This window comes from Abramis brama, assembly GCF_963993115.1.
Source record: "Abramis brama genome assembly, chromosome: 16".
NCBI lineage: Eukaryota > Metazoa > Chordata > Actinopteri > Cypriniformes > Leuciscidae > Abramis > Abramis brama.
The window spans coordinates 32,883,812-32,908,712 of NC_139978.1; the positions used below are offsets into that span (position 1 = coordinate 32,883,812).

General features: G+C 38.5%; 3 protein-coding genes across 5 annotated transcripts; all 3 read right to left on the reverse strand.

Annotated features, from left to right (window-relative positions):
- Positions 1–307: 307 nt before the first annotated feature.
- Positions 308–11,852, reverse strand: LOC311066396 (macrophage mannose receptor 1-like). Its single transcript, XM_084087587.1, has 4 exons — positions 11,607–11,852; positions 7,206–7,610; positions 6,805–6,966; positions 308–1,570 (listed from the first exon to the last, which is right to left on the reverse strand). Exons 1-4 carry the CDS (start codon positions 11,650–11,652, stop codon positions 1,197–1,199), a joined length of 987 nt encoding a protein of 328 aa, XP_083943713.1. The 5' UTR covers positions 11,653–11,852; the 3' UTR covers positions 308–1,196.
- Positions 11,853–12,605: 753 nt separating this feature from the next.
- Positions 12,606–15,374, reverse strand: LOC311098534 (uncharacterized protein; the record flags this gene model as incomplete). The annotated part of the gene is made up of 3 exons (XM_084138767.1): positions 12,606–12,814; positions 13,411–13,533; positions 15,032–15,374. 3 exons carry the CDS (start codon positions 15,372–15,374, stop codon positions 12,762–12,764), a joined length of 519 nt encoding a protein of 172 aa, XP_083994893.1. The 3' UTR covers positions 12,606–12,761.
- A 4,629-nt stretch (positions 15,375–20,003) lies between these two features.
- Positions 20,004–24,476, reverse strand: LOC311066191 (uncharacterized protein). Of its 3 annotated transcripts, none has more exons than XM_084087225.1 (6): positions 24,365–24,476; positions 24,220–24,269; positions 23,995–24,043; positions 23,271–23,576; positions 22,893–23,015; positions 20,004–20,633 (listed from the first exon to the last, which is right to left on the reverse strand). In XM_084087225.1, exons 1-6 carry the CDS (start codon positions 24,417–24,419, stop codon positions 20,581–20,583), a joined length of 636 nt encoding a protein of 211 aa, XP_083943351.1. In that variant the 5' UTR covers positions 24,420–24,476; the 3' UTR covers positions 20,004–20,580. The 3 variants fall into 3 exon arrangements, with proteins under 3 accessions (XP_083943351.1, XP_083943350.1, XP_083943352.1); XM_084087224.1 differs by having other exon boundaries at positions 23,271–23,582; positions 24,365–24,475; XM_084087226.1 differs by lacking the exons at positions 24,220–24,269; positions 24,365–24,476 and having other exon boundaries at positions 23,271–23,595.
- Positions 24,477–24,901: the final 425 nt, after the last annotated feature.

The window sequence follows — 24,901 nt, forward strand, 5'->3', positions numbered from 1 at the left end:
TTGAAGAAGTAAACCGGCCTATTGCACACATTGTGAGGTCAGGATTTGGCCACTATCATTGTTTCCTTTGGCACTGCATAGATTAACGTTGCAACACTTCAACATGTGTCATTTGTTCTTTCTGTACATGTGGTTTGGGTTTGGTGTAACTGTTGTGGTATGATGTCATCACAATAGAAACTTTATTTCTGCAAGACTTTTTTTTCTTCTTGATATTCTTCTTTAGAATATTCTGATATTATCTAGAACTGAAGCATATAGATAGAGGATTCAAATGAATCTCTTATAGCAATATTAAGCCACAGAAAACTAGCTGGATATAGTTAGAAATGAGAACTGGGACAGATAATTATTGGAAATTGGGACAAATATTTATAATAATATAAAATATAATATAAAAAAAAATATTTTGTACTTTAGACAATATAAAGATTATATATATATATATACACACACATACAGCTGCTGCCCACTGATGTAGACAGAAATTAAGGCTACAGCAGTAAGTGAAGCATTTATTTTTATACTAATTCATTTAAAGACAATTTTATTTAAACATACAAATAAGGAATATTACAGCATAAGCAATTGCTGCAATACACAGTTCTAAAATTGTATCACGTAAAATATAAAAGAAAAATCAACAAATTAACATTTTTTTCTAATCATGTAATACAATTGGGCTATCAACATTAAAGGGATAGTTCACCCAAAAATGAAAATTCAAACCACCAGAATAAAGCAAACCAGTGGGAATGAATGAGTCTGTTATACTGAAGCACAAACATGTGGTCCTGTTGTGTATCCCAACTTGACTTGTCTAAAATGTAAATAAGCTCTTTGCTGTTGCACTGCACACAGACTATACACTGCAAATTCTGAAAAGTTTTTTCTCACCAACAACTGTGTGAGATTTTAATATAGAAACACATACGGAATCAATATTGAGATCTGTAGGCATATGTAATGCCATTATTGTCATCAGCAATAAGATTGAGGAAGAGAAACTTGCATCTTCAGCTCAGAAAACCACGGCTGCATGTTAGACTTTGAACTTCTTGTAAGGAAATAAGGAAATGAAATGAATTGCATAACAAAGCATTTTAGAGATGCTCTCAGTACATTGTGAATGCATTTTCATTATTTTCATTTATACATTTTGATCTGACTGTGACTAACTGGTTAACACACCACCTTTATTTGCTCCTGATGGTGGTCACGATCACTGCCACAGTCATGATGACGAGACCAATAGCAATGGAGGAGGAAAAGCAGATGTAGAATAAAGATACTTCTTCCCCATGATGATTTGTGTAAGTCTCACTCTGATGGTTCACCGCAGAATTAATCTCATGCACACAGGTGAAGGAAACAGGTGGACTCACTTTCACATCAAACACACACTTTTCATCTGAATAACACAGTGGGTTCTTCAGTGTGTAGTTGTGTTCACCCGCCACTGACAGCTGGAAAGAGCTCTTAGTGAACCTCCAGCCAAATGAACAAATCACTATCACGTGCTCTCTGTCCTGCATCTGCCCAAACACTGCGATGCTGGGCACTGGGGCATCTGAACCGTTTTACACACCAGCATGAATTAACATTAAAAACAACTGAAGACTTTTTTATTTTAAATGTGTGTTTAATGGCATCTTTTTACAAAGTAATATGATTAAAGGCAAGTATCATCACTGCTACTGATATCTCTACTAAACAGATTTTTTTCTTCCAATTTTAGCTATTAATTTTAGCCATTCAAGGTTCTGTATTCTCGTAAGCACTCGCCAAAACAGCCATTTGACTAAACTCACACAGGCAGTGTTTGCCATACCATTGACAGGATCTGATGGAGGAAAATAACACTAATGGAAACAATAGGTGTCACGGTTCATGAATTCACTGCCTTTCCTTGTCTCGTGTGATTGTTGTGTTGTGTATATGATTAGTGTGGGTGTGTCCTCCAATCACTGATTGACCAGCGCCAGCTGATGATCATTAACTTACAGTACCTATATATTCTCTATGACTGGTGTCATCTGTTGTCAGAGTGTTGTGGTGTTATCGTTGTCTGTTCCTGTCCTGTTTTGGCTGTCTCCTGTGATCTTTGTTCCTGTTGGATTGTTCGTTGTGTCTTCACCTCCGATCATCTTCATCACTCTTCTGGATTCGGACTCAACTTCATCCACCACCCATCACCAGCCCGGTTGCCCGTCGAAGTCCCTGCGTCACTCTCCCGTCCCAGAGTGTCGTATCTGTGTGGATCTGACCACTCTGTTGATCTTTAAATAAACATACTTTTACCTGCATTTGCCTTCTCTCTCGCGTTCATGACAGAACGCTCTGACCAAGTCATGGAGGCAGCAGGTGGATCCACGATCAGCTTAGACGAATTCATCGCTCACAGTATCAATCGGATGGACTCACAGGAGGAGAACATCGCAAACACGGGGCAGGCGGTACAAGCTTTAGTGTATCCGAGCTCACCCAACAGTTTCAACATCTAAGGAGTCCCGCTGCGCCGCCCACACCGCCAGTTCAGCCCGCACCACCGGAGTCGCCCTTCCAGTCGGAGCCTCGTCTTCCGGTTCCGGAGGCATACTCAGGAGAACCCAACTTTTGCAGAGTGTTCCTGACTAGGTGCTCCATGCATTTTTCCCTACAGCCCCATACATTCAACAACGAGAGATCGAAGGTGGCCTTTGTATTGACGCTGTTGACTGGGAGGGCGGCGTTATGGGGAACAGCGGTGTGGGATAACCAAGACCCATGCTGCGCCTCGTTCCAGGCACTCACCGAAGAAATGAGAAGAGTTTTTGACCGGTCAATGGCAGGAAGAGAGGCGGCCAGAGTCCTTGCCGACTTACAACAGGGTGATCGATCCGTGTCCGACTACTCAATCGAGTTTCGTACTCTGGCAGCTGAGTGCAAATGAAACGAGGAGGCGCAGTGGGACATGTTCCTGTGTGGGCTGGCTGACCATGTCCAAAAAGAGATCTACGCACTGGACCTTCCCACAAGCCTGAACGGACTCATTGACCTGGCTCTCAGGGTGGACGCACGTCTCTCCAGAATGGAACGTCTGATTTCCTGGAGTGATGGAGGGTCCACGGACCAGTGGCGGGGACACGGTCAGCCCAGTCGTCGATCACGAGCCCATGCAGGTGGGTAGAGCTCGGCTTTCCCGGGAGGAGAAGGAGAGGTGGAGGTCCCAGAGACTCTGTCTTTACTGTGGGGTAGCGGGCCACTTCCTTAATAATACATGAAAGTAAAAGACCAAGCCCGGTAGTAAACTTGGGGCTACTATCGGGTGGGATCTCCGCCGAGAAGACGTCATCACCATCGTCCACACTCCTCCCAGTAAGACTGAGATGGGCAGCCGGCACTCACGACTGTCATGCCTTACTGGACTCAGGAGCGGAGGGCAACTTTATGGACCGTAAGCTCGCCCATAAACTTCACATCCCTTTCACCACATTTACTCACAGCATCTCAATGCCCTCAATGGTCAAAGACTCCCCAACATTGCACTCACCACTAAACCCATAACACTCACCACATCAGGAAACCATACAGAGACTTTGTAATTTCTTCTCATGGACCCTGGCACCCGTAGTCCTTGGTCACCCCTGGCTCACATTACACAACCCCAGGGTGGACTGGCGCTTGAACTCCATCTCCGCATGGAGTACTTAATGTTATAAGTCTTGTCTTGCATCTGCCTGTCCGTCTGTACCTGTTTCTGTGTTTCAGGAGGAGGCAGTGGATTTATCTAATGTGCCCGTTGAGTACCTAGACCTGAAGGAAGTGTTCTGTAAGTCCCGGAAGACTTCTTTCCCTCCGCACCGTCCCTACGACTGTGCTATAGATTTACTGCCAGGTAAAGGCCCTTGCACACTGAGTGCGAAATTTGCGTCCGAAATTTTCGCACGTTACAAAATAAATACAACCTCACGTTATGTCAATCACACTTGCACACTGCCTCCGAAACTTTCGTCCGTCAAAAAAAAATTGGATCGGGTTCGATTTTCTGCGCTTTTCGCATCCGTAACAAGCATTTGAATGGTGTTTTGACAGTTTAGAGCCACAGAATGACGGATACGAAAAAACGCATGTGAAAATTTCGGATTCAGTGTGCAAGGACCTTAAGTCTCCGCCTAAAGGCAAGTTATATTTGCTTTCTGTTCCACAGAGGGAGGCTATGGAGAAATATATTTCTGATTCTCTAGCAACAGGGTTCGTCCGGCCTTCCTCTTCACCTGTGGGGGTGGGGTTCTTTTTGTGGGTAAGAAGGATGGTTCTCTGCGACCTTGTATTGATTACCGAGGGTTGAACAACATCACGGTAAAGAATACTTATCCTTTGCCGCTGATGTCTTCAGCCTTCAAGAGGTTGCAGGGAGCATCAGTCTTCACAAAATTTGATTTATGGAATGCCTATCATTTGGTTCACATTAGGAAGGGGGATGAATGGAAGACCTCTTTTAACACCCCCAGGGTGTACTTTGAATATTTGGTCATGCCTTTCGGTCTGTCCAACTCCCCAGCGGTCTTCCAGGCACTCGTCAACGACGTGCTGTGAGATATGGTAGATCAGTTCATATATGTCTACCTGGAGGACATATATATATTTTTTTTTTCATCTTCTCTCCAGGAACGCGTGCAGCATGTCCGACGAGTACTTCAGAGGTTGCTAGAGAATGGGCTTTTTGTCAAGACAGAGAAATGCGATTTTCATGCACAGTCTGTTTTCTAGGATACATCTCGTCTGAGGGAGTACATATGGATCCTGACAAGGTTAAGGCTGTTGTAGATTGGCCAAGTCCAGATTCCCGTAAGGCTCTACAGAGGTTTCTGGAGTTCGCCAATTTCTATAGCTGTTTCATTCACAATTTCAGCCAACTAGCCGCTCATCTGACTGCCTTGACCTCCCCCAGAACTACGTTCAGGTGGTCCAATACAGCGTAGGCTGTATTCACCAAACTAAAAGATCGCTTCATTTCGGCTCCCATCTTGATAGCCCCTGATCCCTCACGTCAGTTTGTGGTGGAGGTCGACGCGTCAGAAGTGGGGGTAGGCGCAGTTCTCTCCCAACGTTCTTCCACAGACGACAAGATGCATCCGTGCGCGTTTTTGTCTCATCGTTTATCTCCTGCCGAACGTAACTATGACATTGGTAACAGAGAGTTGTTAGCAGTCAAGTTAGCGTTGGAAGAATGGCATCATTGGTTAGAGGGGTCGGGGGTACCTTTTATCGTCTGGACCGATCACAAGAACTTGGAATATATCAGAACCGCCAAAAGACTCAATTTCCAGGCAGGCTCGGAAGGCCCTTTTTTTTCGGTCGTTTTGATTTTTCTCTCGTACCGCCTGGGCTCCAAAAACATCAAACCCGATTCTTTATCGCATATTTTGGACCATTCCGAACGCCTGTCCACTCCCGAGTGCATTTTACCAGAGACCCTATTTGTCTCCACACTCACATGGGAGATGAGTCGAAGGTCAAGACGGCCTTAGAAGGGGTAACGCCTCCGCCCAGTGGCCCACCGAACCGTTTATTTGTACCGGAGGGATTACAGTCTGACGTTATTCAGTGGGGGCATTGTTCTAATGTGGCTTGTCACCCAGGAGTTAATCGCACCAGTTTTTTGGTCAAGCAACGATTCTGGTGGCCACTTATGGCTCGTGACGTTCGCAGTTTTGTCTTGTCTTGCTCGGTTTGTGCCACTGGTAAGACTTCCAATCGACCCCCGGATGGGTTACTCCAACCGCTGTCTGTCCCTTCGAGACCCTGGTCCCACATTGCGCTAGATTTTATTTATTATTTCGTCCAGAGGTGTCACCGCACATGGACCAGAGCCTGTGAGACTCTGCTCCAGGTGGGGGTGCGCACCAAGGCCAAGGCAGATCGCCCCCGGTCGAAGCCTCCCGTATACGTCGTTGGTCAAAAAGAGTTGCTTTCAACTAAGAACATTCCACTCCGTTCCGTCTCTAATAAGCTAGCTCCCAAATTTATCGGCCCGTTTACTGTCATCAAGATCCTTAGTCCGATGGCAGTCCGACTCAAACTTTCTCCTGCATACAGGAGAATTCATTCCATCTTTCATGCATCCAAATTAAAACCAATATATTCTCTGTGACTGGTGTCATCTGTTGTCAAAGCGTTGTGGTGTTACCAGTTTCTGTTCCTGTCCTGTTTTGGCTGTCTCCTGTGATCTTTATTCCTGTTGGATTGTTCGTCGTGTCTTCACCTCCGATCATCTTCATCACTCTTCTGGATTTGGACTCAACTTCATCCACCACCCATCACCAGCCTGGTTGCCTGTCAAAGTCCCTGCGTCACTCTCCCATCCCAGTGTGTCGTATTTGTGTGGATCTGACCTCTCTGTTGATCTTTAAATAAACATACTTTTACCTGTATTTGCCTTCTCTCTCACGTTCATGATAATAGGTGCTTCACACCTTCAGTGCTTGGCCCTTAATTATGTCACTAATTTAAAGTCATTATGCCTATTTATTCCCTGCTATGTAGAATATTTTTCCCCAAAATGTAACACATTTCTCTAAACTAAATTTAAATAATTAAGGCATTATTCATAACAGCCTTACAGCACCACAAAATATCCACCACTTTGATTCAGCTAACTTTATTAAAATACATATTATGAATGCTTGTTTTATCTTATTTGAAATCATTGTATGCCATCTTGAGGTTGAGGTTGGTTGAGAACCACTGCTGAAAGTGCCTATGGTGCTTACTAAGTAATAAATAGAGATGTTTCTGTAGTGAATAGTTGTGTTGTCTTACTTATTGGGTGGCAGAAGACCCCCGTTCCGTGTTTGAACTGATTTTCTGTGGAACACCACAGCAGACCATCACTCCTGCCATCCACAGTGCACTCAGCGTACACATCTCCATTAAACTTAAATGGGAAATAGCATGGTTTTCCATTTGGATCACTAGCCATCTCTGCAGAACAAAAATAAATGAAATATAGGGGTTTAAGTTTAATTTAGAATAAATTAAGGAGTTGATGATCTGAAAAATGTACATGACTAAGGGAAACAGAAGTCTTTCACCTAGTTAAACAAATGCTAACATCATACAGGGAAATTCACAATAGGCATATTGGATATGAATTTAACATTTTGGCAGCCATTATTATAAAGGTTTTATGTGGATGTTAGGTGGATGTTTGGTTGTCATACCTTGATATCCACGAGAACACAAATTTTCGTCAGTCCCATAAATCAGCCAGCGACTCCAAACACCTGTTCCAGTAAACAGCATCATATTTGGCTCATCACGATCTTCATAGTTCAAGTGCAGTGGATGTCCCTTCAATACAAGCAAGTTCTCATCATTACATTCCCAGGTTTGTCCGGGGTTAGATTCATTGCAGGGCAGAAGGATAACTTTGGACCTGTCTTCGATCTTCTCGACCCCCAAGCAGAGACTAAAAGCGAGGCTGATGATTCGTGAAGAGGAAATCCATTGGAAATGCTGAGCTGTGAAAGATGCGTCGCATTGTGCAGTCAGCACTACAGTAGCACTCGCGGCATACACACATTTGTTGTGGTCCTCGTTGTAGATAAGGAAGGAGCTGGTACTGTCTGGATATATGAAACATTATATCAGACACTGTAATAGGCAGCACATTCCATTATGCAGAGTTCAAGTTGAGAAAAATTTAGATTACTAATTAAATGTAACACAGGTGGTTTCCTGAGTAGACGCTGCTTCATAATGGAAAAAATTGGAACATGTCTATGACTTTCTTAAAGCTCTTGCGATTTAAGGCTGATTGCTATGTCTCAATACAATCTCAATACAAATGTTTTAGCATTTATTTGTTCATTAAATTACACATACATCATCATTTTTGTGTATTTGTGGATTGTAAGCATAGAAGCATAGATGACTTTTACATAGTCAGGGTCAAGGTTGTGTTTCCGCTTATTTTCTCTCGCTGCCAAGACAGTCTCTCGCGGATTTGTGGAAAGGTTTGATAAGATTTCATGAAGATTCTAGACAAAGAGTATTCTGAAACCATGCAAGTAAATTTTTTCATCATACGTTTTTTTTCGGTTTCTGAGTTGGGTGTGTATGTCACCAAATCTAACTTTATATTACCTTAAAGTGGTCATATAATGGTACATGCACTTTTACAAGTTGATTGTACTAAAATGTGTTGGCAGTGCCTGTACACAATCATCATAAAATTATAAAAATCCATCCAGTGTTTTTTTTTAAATCTTCTTTTATGTTTCCCCCCAACTCAAATCAAGCTGTTCGATTTTGTGACGTCACAAAATCGACGCCCCTCCCACTATTGTTGATTGACAGTAGCGTTTCAACACAGCCCTGCCCTCGCTCGTGAGCGAGCTGTGAATCATAGCCCAAGCGGACCGGCGCGTCATTGTTGATAGCTGGAGCACTGTCTATGAGGAGAATGGAGTCTAAGCGATTGTGGTGTTCTGTTCTTGAGTGTAATAAGGAACACAGCAGTCATTTTGATGTTCCTAAATCCGTACAGCTGAAGACGCAGTGGCTGAGTTTGTTTTCGAAGGGAATATTCCCCACGGTCAACGTCAATGCTTTCATGTTTGCGCGAATCATTTCACCAGACTGCTTTACAAACGAGGTCAGTATAAAGCTGGTTTGCTAAGAAGCTGCTCCTGAAAAAAGGATCGGTACCAACTATTCGTGTTCCTGCTGCACCTCCAGAAGAACTGAAGTGAGTGTAATGTTTTATTAAGCTTTATATTAATCTTTATATTAATCTTTGCAAATCGCTTGCACGCTTCACAATGAATGCGGCTAAGGTTTACACTCAGGTAGCCTACATTACGGCATGTTTTCTATGTATGACGTTCACAATATAATTCATAATCCCACGTTTATAATGAACAACGCAATGGTTATTGTGTTATTGTGTTACAAGCGGTGTATGCACAGAACAGAGGGGCGGGGTGAGCAAAGCTCATTATCATTTAAAGACACATGCACTTGAACGGAGTGCTGAAAACAGAGCTGTTTTTGACCAGGTAAAATGAGTGTTTTCTTACAATACTAATGAGAATTTTTAATTAAAGTATTACAAACTTTTAATTTAGACCCTAAAGAATCATATTAGCTTGTACAAAAATGGCATTATATGACCCCGGCCTTTAATAACTGTCTTGTTGGCTAAAACATACAGTGACACCATTTTGAAACATCAACAACTCCTAGCAACTGTAATATTTTTTACACAGCGGGGTTAGTTGTAGTACAGTGTTAAGTGTGGTAATGAAATGAAAACTGGGAGCCACACAACTTCAGGTTTGAGTATTTATTTATATATTTATTTTGCCACATTTGACTATGTTGGACTTTCACAAACAATCTTGGAATTTAAATGTCAATTTTTTTTTCTCATTTATTTACTATGCATTGATCACTTGTTTATTAAAATCATCCAGGTGGATGCTGCACATTGGTGGTGGTTTAGGAGATTCCCCCTTCCATATGTAAAGCGCTTTGAGTACCTAGAAAAGCGCAATATAAATGTAACAAATTATTAAAAACATAGCCTGTTTTTCATGCAGTATACCCTTTAAAATGTGATTTTGAGCTTGTTTTTATTATTATTACTATCATTATTAATAATAATAATAATTTTGCATGCTGCTGCCACACACAAATATAATTCAATTGCAATTACAATATTTGATGATTTTATTTATTTATTTATTGCAAAACTGTGCAGCCCTTTCCTATATCTCTATCCATGATATCCATAAAAGAAGGATGATTGGATGAGGGGTGGATGTATGGATATCTATCTATAAAGATGCACAAACAATATCAAACTCTACAGATAAAATAGTATTGAATTATGTGTGTTACACACAAGTGTTACACTAACCCCTCTGTCTGTTACAATTAACCCCGCATATGGGGTAAGTTGTAACATTTGCACTTCTGACAGTTTCAGTGCAACTGTACGAAAATGGTAGGTCCTAGAAAAAAACTTTAAGTGTTCATATGTAGCAGAGATGTGTATGTTGCTTGTGTAAAAAAAAAAGATTAATCTAACTTAATTATTTTTTTAATAATTGAGCCAAAACCAAAATGTGTTAGGTTGTGCCATGCTCTCCCCTACATTCTTCTGGTGCATGTGTGAATGCTATTAATATTTTGAAGTGCTTTTTCATTTTAATCGTAGTATAACTTTTTAGAAATTGCATGTTTTTAAAATTTTGTTTTATTCAGTATTCGTTTTTTCCAGTTAGTAATTTTAGCACTTCAACATAAATTTATTTCAGTTAGTTGCGAAGAAAACATTTCTAATTCTCCTTTACAATTTTTCATCTAATATTTATATTTTATTTTAGCTTTAATTCAATTAACAATGTTTTAAAAAAAAAAGTTTCAACACTGTTATAGAGCAACTGATATTTTAAGGTTCGTCCCCATTTTACATAGTGCAAAAAAAAAAAGAACACGGGCAGTAAAATATGTAGATTAAAGTCATTAGATGATGTACAGTGCAATGCATAAGTGAATACACCCATGCTAAAGTTGACTAAAAAGAGGAATAAAAAATCATATTTTGGAAATTGAACTTAATGCCTTAATTTAAAAAATTAGGAAAAATCCAACCTTTAAGGACACCAATTTTCTTTGTGAATGAATAATGTATCGTAAATAAATAAATGTTCTTCCTTAAAATACATGGTGCATAAGTGAGTACACCCCTATGTTAAATTCCCATAGAGGCAGGCAGATTTTTATTTTTAAGTATTTTTTTTTAGGATACTATGCATCCTGATAAAGTTCCCTTGGCCTTTGGAATTAAAATAGCCCCACATCATCACATAGCCTTCACCATACCTAGAGATTGGCATGATTTTATTTCAGTTAGCCTAAAAGCTAGTTTGATTTGCATTGAGAGATGATCTTATGGAAAGTACCCCATGCCAATCTCTAGGTATGGTGAATGCTATGTGATGATGTGGGGCTATTTTAATTCCAAAGGCCAAGGGAACTTTATCAGGATGCATAGTATCCTAAATTTAAAAAAAAAAAAAAACTTAAAAATAAAAATCTGCCTGCCTCTATGGGAATTTAACATAGGGGTGTACTCACTTATGCACCATGTATTTTAAGGAAGAACATTTATTTATTTACGATACATTATTCATTCACAAAGAAAATCGGTGTCCTTAAAGGTTGGATTTTTCCTAATTTTTTAAATTAAGGCATTAAGTTCAATTTCCAAAATATGATTTTTTATTCCTCTTTTTAGTCAACTTTAGCATGGGTGTATTCACTTATGCATTGCACTGTACCTGTCATTGAAAGGTAATCAGGGTCGTATGTATTAGATGGCATTATATATAAAAAAATAAATAAATACTTCTATCACTGGTCTTTAAAATATTTTTTCAGATGAATACTGATAAAAAATGTATAGATCAAAGTCATTTGATGATGCATCTGCCGTTGTATATAGTAATTTATATCATGCATTAGATGAATCTCAAACACAGCAACAATTCTATGGACTCCTATCTTTACAGTAGATAGACAAAATCTGAGGCAAAGAAATGTGATCTACTTACTGAAAGCTGACCAAAAGACCAATAAAAGGACATAAAGCAGGTTCATTCTTGATGTAGTATGGTCCAGGAAGATGAGCAAATGATGTCAGAGATCAAATTTAAATAAGCAATTGTAAAATTATAATGACAAACAAATTAATCAAGTAAATTTGAAAATTGAAATAGCAAAAAATAAATCTAAGTAATAATATCCAGAGTATTTTTTATCCAACAGATGAAGTTTGTGAAGAGTATAGAGAAAGAAGGGCCCAAGGATTAAGAAGAATGCAAGGAGAGAAAAAGGCATAGAGTCTTCTGAACCTAAACATTTTATATGCTGTGCTTATGTAACAGGAACGACTTGGGAAATATATTGAAATTCTTTGTGCTGCTCTTGCAACTAGGTCTGCACGATATTGGAAATAAATGACATTGCGATATTTAGTTTTTCTGCAATATATATATTGCAAAATAAAAAACAACTTCACCAGATGACTTGAATAGCTCTATTTGTAAAGAATTAATCATTGTAGAATGATTGGGGTGATTTTTTAAGGGAGTGAATCTGCGTAGGAAATAATAAACAAATTACAACCATAGATAAATACAATAGAACAAAGATACAAATGAAATAAACAGTGCTTTATGTTTTTCAGGTACGTTTCAGCAGTATTCAGGAACAAAAATGCAAGTACAGAAATGGAATAATCAAATTTAAAATAACACTTCATCTTCACTGTATAATATTAATCTTTGAATTTCCTGAATTTTGTTGTTTTGATTAACATTAATGACACAGACAGCATGGAATGCATAGATCCAATATAATGATACACATCCTTTTTCTTTCTACATTTTTTACGTTCACTTAAGCCATAAGCCACTGTGTTTACAAGGAAACAAGCATTTTGACAATTCTGCATGTAGGCCTACTGTAGATCTAGCAATGTGAGACTATAGTTTAAATGAATCCCTTTTCTTCGTATGACACATTGACATTACAGTACAGCATAGCTCTTTCTGCATTATCCTGAACATTGTATAAGCATTAATTTCATGTGTCATAGAACGGAAGAGAGGCTCTCGGGAGAATGTATTAAATGTAAAATGTAAATGTACAGTAGAAGTTTGTTTCTCCTCTTCAGGTCTTCTCTCTTCAGAAAGTCTTGTGATTATTTATGCATCCATGTAGTCGTTGTCTGTAACAGCTGTGGTGGGGTTGATGGAGTCTGTGTTAACAAACGTGTAGAAAGAGTTCGCTGGGTTAGTCTGTGTGTGCTGGAAAGCCACTGAAGTTGAAGACTGATCAAATCTAATCCTGAACACAAACTCATCAGAAACACAGTCAGGACATTAAACCTCATCAGATCATCATCTCATCAAGGACAAATGTGATTATAGTATGCATTTATGCAAGAGTTGTCTTCAAAAGCATTGCATGTCAGAATGCACGTCACATCAACAACGCCTAACCTACCCATCACGTGGGTTTAGACAAATCAGTGAGGTCGTACGAATTCGTATGAATTAGCCACCTTTTAGTCGCTCGTACGAATTCGTGCGAATTGGTCGTGACGTGAGATAGCGTTGCAACAACTGGTGTGAGATTTTAAGAAACACTTGCAGGAAACTATATTGAGCTCTGACTATAATAGGCCTGATGCGTGATGCCATTAGTCATCAGCAATAAGACTGAGGAAGAGAAACTCTGTTCATTGACTTCATCTTCAGCTCAGAATACTATATATATATATATATATATATATATATATATATATATATAACTATTTAAATAAGTAAACTGTTACTTTGGTAAAACACACACCTTTAGCTTTGCTTCTGATGGTGGTCACGATCATTGCCACATTCATGATGAAGAGACCAACAGCAATGAAGGAGGAAAAGCAGATGTAGAATGAAGATTCTCCTTCCTCATGATGATCCAAGACTGCATGGAAATGCAAACAGAAAAACAGGAACTGTAATGGAAAATTTTGATTTTCAGTGATTTACAGTATTGATTTTCATTTATTTTCAGTAAGACATTGAAATGACCCTTGCTGGACTGTACGTGGTCTGCCAATATATGACTAATGTGTGTGTGTTTTTAAACACTGGGAACAGGTGAGACGTCAGGAGGAGACAGATTGAAAGGGGACCTCTGACCCCTAGGGCCAGAGGTCGTCCATTTTAGAACTTGTGAGTTTGTAAGAATAAACTCAGCAGAAACCTTCCCTTATTTTGATAAGAGAGCCTGTAAGCAGGAGACCTTGAGAGGTGGTATAAAGGCTGCTCTGCACTCCTCCTCCTCTGTCGCACTTGTTCCACAGACTGTACTTGTGACTTCTGTGTGGCAACTGGGCCTATTCTTGCAAGAATAAATACTTTTTAAAAGACAAATTGACTCAGAAGTGTCTCTTACGCAGTGTCTCTGACGATTGTTTAATGAATATTTTTGCCACAACAGAACAAAGATGAATGCACTGAAATATACACAGAGATCAGCCGTACTGTTAATATATAAATGGCGAATTATGAATTTATGTAAATTTGGCATCATTCTGATGAATCAGAAAAATAATTTTTTTTAATTTCTTGCTTATGTTTTATCATTATGATAAAATATTTTATGTTATCATTTATATCATTTGAAATGTATGTTTAATGCTTTTCTTTCATTAATCTTTATGCCTCAAATGTAGCTGATTGACTTTGGTTGAACATTTTTACTTGCTGTTTAGATGAGGGCAAAAGTCCGATAAACAGACCACAAATGCTCGAATGTCTCGGAGTAAAGTGGCAAACGAATTTTATCTTAGCTAAACTTCTTGAAGTGTACGGGCTAACACCTCAGAGTGTGAAAATGTTTGTGTCTTGTGTGTCTGCTTCGATGCAATATGAAAAGAGGAACTTAGCTCTGTTCCGATAAGCATCTGTAATACTGTATAATAGGGAGATCAATTTCTGTACAGGTCAGTCTATACCTTGGACTCAGACCTTGCTCCTTCGCAACCCGTCTGTTCAAAGAGAGATCTCTCAACCAACTTTAATTATCTTTAGGCAAGAATATAATATCATTTTTTACTTAAATATATATTAGAAGTAATTTTAACTGTTCATTTTATGTTTCTTTTTAAACTTTTAATACTGATTTTGGATTAATTAAATTTACTCTTCATTTATTATTTGATTGTCTGTTAAGAAATTAAATTTGACAGTCATCTGACTGGATCTCCTCCATGCATCATGTTCAAAAGCTTGTCAAAGCAAAACTGAATTGTCATTTAAAATGTGAATGGGTTACAATCAGTGTCGTAGTGGAGCATCTTGTTGAGTGAAATGTGTGTGTTTGAACAAAATATGAAAATACAAGCATATACAAATATTGCAGCATCTAGGCAAGCATGTAACATCTAAATGTTCTTGTGGAGATGCATTTGTTTTACCTGACAAACCGTAAGTGTAGGTCTGGCTGCTCAGGTTCTTGACTTCTCCATTAGATTGAACCTCACGCTCACAGGTGAAGGAAGCAGGTGGACTCACAGTGACCATATACACACATAGATCTGAACCCAGAGAGCTTGTGAGTCTTTTCAAGGTGTATCTTTTACTCTCTACAGACAGTGTGAAAGATTGCGAGTAAAACATGTTAAATGTCATGTCAGACTCGCACAGCACTATCACACGCTCTCTGTCCTCCGCCTGTCGATACACTGTGATCTTCGGCACCAAAAAATAAAATAAATCAGATCGCAGTATACCTTCCTCAGAGTAAAAACCACTTTCCATGTTGTAAAAGTCCTGTCCAATAAAGAAAAAACACAAATACAATGTAAAATTATTTGTCTATGCTAGATCGGCAGGGCTGACAGAAAAAAATCTATTTAGTTTCAGCAGCTATATACTGTACAGTACTTACTTAAAAAAAAAAATGTAATTCAATTTAATTCAATTGAAATACACCACAACAACAGAATTTGATTAAAAATCTTTTGATCCTTAATAACATCACTCACAGAGAAATCACTTGGAATGAACTCTTCTGTTGTCTGACATTTCTCTGTATAAAAAAGATGACAATTACAATAGTTCATTATAAATGTGTAAAAGTGATGTATTCCCTGTACACTTTAAGTTAAAAATAAAACATGGGAGAAAATAATGTACTTACGTAAAGCTAACATTACAACTAGCAAAAGGAGCTTCATCGTGCCTCAAACTATTTTTCTTGCTCTGGCTCAGTTTCACTCTTCAGTTCTTCACATTTCCTGTGCTAAAGACTGGTACTTGTGTTGTGGCAAATTCAAAGTTCTTTTTGGTTCAGGTCTCAAAGAAGTTTCTCAGAGTCGAGGTTCCAGGTCAGAAGAATTAACTTTATTGTACAAACAATAAAGAAGAAGCCAGCTGGTCATCTGAAGTTATAATATCCAGCATTCATTTTTTATACCTTTTCATATCATCAAGTCTCCAATGGGTACCCTCAAACCTATCTGTGACCTTGGCACAGTTAGAAATGTCTTCTCTATTGGTCAAACCTCACATAATGGTGCTTTGTTTCATACAGTATTTTGACACTTTGCATTTCTTATGCATACTGGGTATTTTTCCATTCGTTTTCAGACCTGTTTTTTCATGCTTGTCATTTTCATGGCATCATACTTAGACATGAATCAAGGGAAAAATTCTCCAACACTTGTGAAAGTGAAAGTGAAAGTGACACGTGACGGCCAAGTATGGTAACCCATACTTGGAATTTGACCTCTGCATTTAACCCATCCAAGTTAATGCACACACATTAGGAGCAGAGTAGTGAGTAGTTAACACACACACACTGCAAACGTGGATACACACACCCAGAGCAGCGGGCAGCCTTTGTGTGGCGCCCGGGGAGCGATTAGGGGTTAGGTGCCTTGCTCAAGGGCACCTCAGTCATTTCCCACCGGTTCTGGAATCGAACCAGCAACCTTTGGGTTACCAGTCCAACTCCCTAACCACTAGGCCATGACTGCCCCATAATGCATGTCATATGCATGTCATATGTCATATGCATGTGTTAAGATTTATGTGCAGAGTTGAATATAATAAAAGCAAAAACCAAAATAACATCAAATGAAATGAACATTTTAAACAAAAACTAGATTTTTAAAGGAGCTGTATGTAAGAAATGTATTTCAATTAATCATAAAATGGCCCTGATATGTCACTAGACATTAAGAAATCATGTTCATTTCAAATACTTATATCACTGACAACAGTAGTACGGCCAGGATATTGTCATTTAAAAAGTGAAGTTGCAGCCCTCAACAGATGTTGATGTTGTCATGTTGTGTTTTGGCCTGATGCTCCACCCTCCACCTATCTACCAATCACGAAGTCAGTAGTGTTTCAGCATCCGGGTTGCCAGCTCTGCTCTAGTTACCACAGTTACATAGCACCCTTTGTTCCTGCTGGATCCTGTAGCCTATCTGGCCACCTCGAGTCAGGGGGGAGGGGGAGGGGATACGCCGCTCTACAGTAATTTGAAAGTGATTGCAGTACCAGTTTTGGCCACAATCTTACATACGGCTCCTTTAAGGAAATACTGTGAATCTGTTAATGCAAACAACCAAGAAAAGAAACAAGTAAATGACAATAATGTTCTCAGAGGAGTCAGGGGACATTAAAACGTTTAACCTGGCTTAATATCCTGTGGAAGAAATCTGATCTTTAAGATGTGTGTGACCATCATATGGCAGCACATATGAAGAGCATACACACAAACCTTATTCTAATATGGAATTGTATTGGAATGGTAAAGAGTGTTGGTACGTGACAGGAGGGCCTCCACTCAAGGATAAAATATAATGAACAAATCTAAGAATGTTCCACATGGTTGAAATACCATCACTGGCCTGGAAAGATAACATTCTGGGAGTCAAGACTATACGAGGAAGGATGCCCTCCCTTCACTGGCACTCTTCAGCCACTCTGTGACTGTACGACTGCTGGCAAGAAAATAAACCTCAAAGACAATTGGAAATGTTTGTCTCTTATTCAGCGATAGATTTTAGTTTGCGACCACAATTCTAAAACAACAACCAGGGAAAACTCAATTCTCACTCATTTCTCTCGTCATAAACACCATTTACTGCATTTTAAAGCAGCTAGAATTTTTTTGTTCTAAAAATGTTCTGAGAACATTATCATGCAGTTCTAATAATGTTTTCAGCGGGTAGTTTTATTTTTGGTTCCCAGAATGTTCTCCTAAAAGGTACACAGCAAAAACTGTGAAGGGGGGATAAACCCTTTAAAATAAAATACATTACCAGGAAAAGGGGGGAAAAAACTGCTTAATAATATGGTAAAGCTGCAAAATAGATCAAAACAACATCAACAGAAAAAAAATAACCACAAAGAATAACACAATACATAATTAATTAACAATAAAATAAACCCACTGTTAGCAAAAGAAACCAAAATCACACACACAAAAAAAAGATATTGAAAACAACCCAGCACAAACAAAAAGAAACAAACTGAACTATCCTTGTAAAGCAAAATAAAACCCAGCTAGCAGGGAACTATCCTTGTAAAGCAAAATAAAACCCAGCTAGCAGAACTTTGGCTAACATTCCCTACAAGTTTGGTTAATGTTTTAAAGAAAACATTTGAATGTAATGTTCAAAGAATGATTAAAGGATGTTTTCTCATTTCAAATAATGTTCCTATGAGGTTAAAAACATTGGAGCAATGTTCCATAACAGAGCAGGAACATTATCACATCAACGTTCGCAAAATGTTTTGAGGATATCATTGAGGCTGAGACTGAGATGACGGAATATATTTTATAAAACATAAAACAAATTATTTATGCTTGTTATTTATATAATCATCATTTATTTTGTTTTGTTGTATTTGTTTATTTACTTTAAATTTTATTAGATTGTTATTATATTAAGTTGACTGCACTTTTTACAATGCATTTATTGTATATGTTATAATAAGAACATGTTTTTTAATACATTTTTTAACTAATTCATTGATAATGTTAATGTTTTTATATGAAAAAACTTGTTCTTATATAAAATGTATTAAAAAATATGTTCTTATTATAACATATACAATAACCCGCCGCTTTTGGAAGTTTGGTAAGCTATTAAAAATTTAAAACTAAAATCAATATTGTGTGTACAATTATTTAATGTCATCCGGGTATCGAGGACTCACTCTCGTTTCATACAAATGCAGCTGCTGCCATTTTGCAACGATTGTTTTGTACACTGGAATGGATTATAAGATAACAAGGTAAGATTTTTAAAAAAGTTTCATCTCAAATCAGTATCTCTTATTCCCGTAATTATTTATGTGGTGAAATGCTGTGTAATAAGTGGTAACTGTGCTCTATCCCTTTAATGTCCGTTTAGTTTGAACTTGCCACTTGCTAGCAACTACTTTTTTCGCGGAAACCTTGCGTTTCAAGACCTAATAAAATATTTCTACTCAAATATTTCGTGTTGACTTATTTACTTATGTGGCAAGTAGCCATGTAATAAGCGTGATAATGTACATCCAGCCGGTTGTTATGGCAGAATAAACCCCTTCAGATTGATGCAAGACCCTTTGGCTTCGCGTCGGGGTCCTGATCACCCTGTCGGGGTTTATTCTGCGATAACAACCGACTGGATGTACATTATCCCTTACATAACAATAGCCATAATATTCTATTCTATTAGTTCTACCCGTTACATAAGCTCTTGCACTTTATCTCTTGTTCTCCTTTAGGCTATTCAAGATGCTCAGTGTTATTGTTCTTGATGCTCAAGTAAGTACAACAGTGTATAGCAATCTGTTGTCTAAATCTCCATGATGTACTTGTTGATATTAGAATGTATTTTCTAAAATGTTATTAGAATAAATTCATATAAAAAATGTTATGAGATGGCAAGCCTAAAACAGATCACAGCAATAGGCCTACATAGTATCAGTAATCAGCAACTTGGTAAAAATGCGCGCCGGTGTTGTGCCGAATTCTGTGACCCTGTAAGGCGCTGTATTGCACTAATCCAACCTACTCATACAGTAATTCCAATCCTATCCTAACCCTACCGTCACTGTAAGCCTTGGCCACGAGAGCAGCCGAGAACTTACAGGCCTTGGATGGGTGGAGCAAACGACCCCGCCAGGTGGCAGCACTTTGTGGGCATAACTTCACGCTCCACTTGTGGGATCTCCACGTACCCTTTGGCCTTGTCGGTAACCAGACAGTTGATGGACCCCATTGACTCTTCCATAATAGGAAAAAATACAATGGAAGTCAATGGGTCCGTCAACAACAACATTCTTCAAAACATCTTTTTTTGTGTTCAACAGAAGAAAGAAACTAGGCTATATGTTTGAAACAACTTGAGGGTGAGTAAATGATGACAGAATTGTCTTTTTACAGTGAACTATTCCTTTAATACAAGAAATATTTGCGTAATATAACATACAGCTGCTGTAGACAGAAATTGAAGCTACAGCAGTAAGTGAAGCATTTATTTTTATATTAATTTATTTAACATGCAGACATTTTTATCTAAACATATATTTTTATCTAAACAGTTGAATGTTACAACATAAGAAATTCATCCTAATGAGAAAATAAAATTGCATCACAAATTTTTGAAAAGAAATTCTCAACAAAAAAACATTTTCTTCAAAAATTGTATTTAAAATTATCACATATATACTGTACATTAATAAATGTATTTAATTCTATCTATTAATTAAAAAACAAAAACAAAACAACCTTGGCTACGTGTATACGGAGCTGGAATAACTGGGTCACGAACTTGCATATTGTTGCCCTATTGTTGGTTTGAATGTGTGTGTGTCTATTGCTCTCCTCATTTCTAAGTCACTTTGGAAAAAAAAAAGCGTCTGCTAAATGATTAAATGTAAATTGTAAATGTACAGTAGAAGTTTGTTTCTCCTCTTCAGGTCTTGTTCTTCTCTCTGCAGAAAGTCTTCTGATTTTTTATGCATCCATGTAGTCGTTGTCTGTAACAGTTGTGGTGGGGTTGATGGAGTCTGTGTTAACAAACGTGTAGAAAGAGTTCGCTGGGTTAGTCTGTGTGTGCTGGAAAACTACTAAAGCTGAAGACTGATCAAATCTAATCCTGAACACAAACTCATCAGAAACACAGTCAGGACACCAAACCTCATCAGATCATCTCATCATCTCATCAAGGACAAATATGATCATAATATATATTTATGCCAGAGTTGTCTTCAAAGGCATTGCATCTCAGAATGCACCTCACATCAACAACTGGTGTGAGATTTTAAGAAACACTGGAAACTATATTTAGCTCTGACTATAATAGGCCTGATGCGTGATGCCTTTACAGTCATCAGCAATAAGACTGAGGAAGAGAAACTCTGTTCATTGACTTCCTCTTCAGCTCAGAAATGTCTCGGTTTTGTATGTAACCCTCGTTCCCTGAAGGAGGGAACGGAGACGTAGTCGGACGTACCGTACTGATTGGGATCACGCTTAGGCAGCCTGTCATCTTCGAGTATTGATAAAACGAGCCAATGCACATTGGCATGCAAGATTTGCATCAGACAGACTTGGATAACAACTGGGAAAGCATGCCCTTTCGGTGGAAAGGGAAACGCTGCGGAAGCCACATCCTGCCCGTAGGGAGGTATCATGTGGAGGTTACACATATGGACTGGGCGTTTCCGGGCAGTACAACATATGGAATGTCACTGAGGTGGCTCCGGCCTATAGCAGGCACCGCTCAGAGATGGCAGGGCCGGCTCTGCCATGGGAAAGACACAGGCTCGCCACAGGAAGCCGTACCGTGGAAGAATACACATATGGGATCGCCGTAGGGATCACAACATATGGGACCCAGCCTAGCACAGGTTCCACCAATGCATACGAGTTTTAGGCCTGGCATCGGACGCTCCGCCACGTCCATTGCTGAGGGGTGTGGAGGAACTCAACAGGGTTCGGCTAATGAGAAACTCTACTGGAGCAAGGATGGCGGACGTATCCAGTCCATAGGAGGGGAATGGAGCAATGGTACTTTGAGCGGGGCTTACGGTGTTGACTGGCTTCTATGTGAAGAGAGCTACCGGCTCGAAACTCTATAAACTAGTGAACGTGTTTAGTGTCGCCCAACCCGCAGCTCTACAAATATCTGTCAGTGAGGCACCCTTATTGCTGCAGATGATGCAGCAATACTTGTTTTTCATGAAAGGAAAGAAAATGTTGACAATGAGTTAAATAGAGAGATTGAAAGGGTCTTTAAATGGTTTATTAATAATAAGCTTTTTTTACACTTTGGAAAAACCAAATCTATATTATTTGGTTCGGCTGCTAAATTGAAAAAAAAAAAAAAAGCTCCAGATTAGAGGTAAAGGTTAGTGAATTGATCATCACACCAAAACATGAAGTAAAGTAGTATCTGGGATGTGTATTAAATAATAAATTGACAGGAGAAAATATGGCTGTTTTAGTTCATTCTAAAATATGTAATAGGATAAAAAAAGACAGGCGGCTTTTCTAAATACTCTTTTAAAAATGTTAGCTGGAGCATTAGTGCACACTATGATTATGCTGCAACATTTTGGTTTAGTGGTAGGCCTAGTACGAAACGAACCAAAAATATATTGCAGACTGCTCAAAATAAGCTACTGAAAGCACATCCACAGTTGCATCTAGACCAGCTGTCTCTTTACCAGTGCCGGACCACACAGGGGAATGACGGCGGCAACACTGACAGGTGGATGGTGCAGCCTGTACCAGTGAAGCACTCACTTCTTCGCCCTCTAACCAACCGTCAACAAACAAACACAAAGAATGCTGTTAAAACAGCAGTTGAGAGCTCAGAAGTTAAGTTTGCGATCACCGACACACTCGCTCGTTGAATACACCAACACTCTTCAGAGACATCGATATAAAGACCGATCTGCTCCTCAGCGAAAAACAAATGGTGCGAGCATCCGCTTCCGTATTTATACCCGCGCTGCAGGGCAGAGCGCAAGATGCAAACCTCGCACGCCAATGTGCATTGGCTCGTTTTATCAATAGCCTACTCAAAGATGACAGACTCCCTAAGCGTGATCCCAATCAGTGACCGAACTGAAAGGGAACTAAAGCCTGCATATTAGTCTTTGAGCTTCTTGAAAGGAATCTTTAGCAGCCAAAATAAAGGATGATTGAGCCAGTAATGAAATTAAATCTATAATAAAGCATTTTAAGATGCTCTCAGCACATTGTGTATGCATTTTAATTTTTAGATTTTGATCTGACTGTGTATCTGGTGAAACGCACACCTTTAGCTTTGCTCCTGATGGTGGTCACAATCACTGCCACAGTCATGATGACGAGACCAACAGCAATGAAGGAGGAAAAGCAGATGTAGAATAAAGATACTCCTTCCTCATGATGATCCAAGACTGCGTGGAAATAAGTTTTGGCTTGTATGCATTGAAATATACATACAGACACATGCAAAGATCAGCTGTGTTATCATTGTACATTTTTAAATAGCTAATTATACACCCCAAACATCACCAGATGAGGAAGAAAGAAAGGTAGAGAGAAGAAGGCATATAAAAATGTTTCAAAATAGCAAAATGCAAACACATGGCAATATTGTATCATCTAATGTAACATCTAAACATCCTATAGCAGAGATGTATTTGTTTTACCTGACTGATAGTACATGTAGGTCTGGCTGCGCAGGTTCTTGACTTCTCCAATAGAATGAATCTCATGCTCACAGGTGAAGGAAGCAGGTGGACTCACAGTGACCATATACACACATATTTCACTGTGTCTATCTAAAGTAGTGCATTTGTCTATTTCCTTGGTGTAGTTCAGTTCACTCTCCACAGACAGCTCAAAAGACTGCATCTGCCGACTGTAAGCCCTTTCAAACATGCACACCACCATGACTCTATCATGCTCTCTGTCCTCCATCTGTCGGTGTACTGTGATGTTCGGCACTGTAACATCTGAAACTTCACAAACGTGCTGGTGAAATATGAACAAGTTACAAATTTCTGCAGCTAAAATTGTGCCAACAATTTTTGTGCATCTTCATCTTCTAATGTGCTGGCACTGGATATTTAAATAATAGCTGCACACATTTTAATACATTATTTATGTTCATTTATATCACCAGCACAAAACATACTTAAATAATCATGTACTGGGTGTCTAAAGGAAGCCAGATGATGTAATGTCATTGTTTTGAGGAAAGTAATTAATGTTGCTTTTAAGTTAATTCCAGTGTATTAGTTTACTAAAATACATAAACAATGAGTCACTTTAACTTAAATCACAGCAGTTGTGAGATTAGGGCTTTTTTAATTGTATTACAAGGAACTTTAATACAGTTAGAGAATAGAGGGGAAAAAAAATTGATCATACTTTCCACAGATTCATCTTTTGGCTCGAACATCCACACCCAGTCATAATACTGTCCAACAAAGGCACATATACACCTCATGAATAAAATGTAAAATTATTTTCTATATTCTACATTAAGTCTAAGCCAGGGCTAAGAGAAGACAAATAATATTTATGTTCTGTTTATATATATATAGACTGCATACAGTATAAACATCAAAACAAACTCTGGAACTGAATGAAAACCTCAAAAGTTGGATCAGTAGTCCACTCAAACTCTGTGACCTGGCTTTTCTCTGGATAAAACAAATAACAATAGTTTATTTTTAGTGTATGATTTATTACCTGTACACATTGTGAAGTAAAACGCGGGAGAAAGCAATGTACTTACGTAAAGCAAACATTACAACCAGCAAAAGGACCTGAAAAGAGAGCTTCATCTTCATCGTACCTCAAACTATTGTGCTTTCCAACACACTGTGCCTATAGCTCAGTTTCACTTCTTAGTTCTTCTTCACATTCTTCTTCTTCCTGTATTAAAGAAGTTTAGTTCTTGTTATTGCATGAGGCAAGTTGTATTAATTTACTTTACATTCAAATAAGGTCTCCTCATTGATTCAAACTCACATCAATAAATTATCTTTCATAAACATTTGGTTGCCAATAAACACTTTCACGGTCATTCCACTGGGAGAGTAAAACTCCATATTACCATAGTAGTTGTTTTTCACTTCTGAAACTTAGACTTTGTAAATGCTGAAGTGTTAAAGAAGTATAATTTTTAGATATTTTTGATAGTCAAATCTTGTGTTCCCTTCTCAAAACTCACGTTATTATGACTTTTTTTCATTACACACAATTTGCTGCAGGCCATATTCCAGACCTGTTACTCAGAAAATTATAGTAAACTAGCATTACAATTTCTTAT

Excerpts from the sequence above, each read along its gene's own strand:
- LOC311066396 (XM_084087587.1), bottom strand. The coding sequence starts at position 11,652 with ATGAACCTGCTTTATGTCCTTTTATTGGTCTTTTGGTCAGCTTTCA. Across the intron at positions 6,967-7,205 it reads GTGTTCTCGTGGATATCAAG|AGATGGCTAGTGATCCAAAT; the intron begins GTATGACAACCA and ends TTTGTTCTGCAG. Across the intron at positions 1,571-6,804 it reads GGTCTTCTGCCACCCAATAA|ATGCCCCAGTGCCCAGCATC; the intron begins GTAAGACAACAC and ends AAAACGGTTCAG.
- LOC311066191 (XM_084087224.1), bottom strand. The coding sequence starts at position 24,419 with ATGAAGATGAAGCTCTCTTTTCAGGTCCTTTTGCTGGTTGTAATGTTT. Across the intron at positions 23,583-23,994 it reads AAAAGATGAATCTGTGGAAA|TTTCAGATGTTACAGTGCCG; the intron begins GTATGATCAATT and ends ACGTTTGTGAAG. Across the intron at positions 20,634-22,892 it reads CATCAGGAGCAAAGCTAAAG|ACTCCATCAACCCCACCACA; the intron begins GTGTGCGTTTCA and ends TTGTTAACACAG.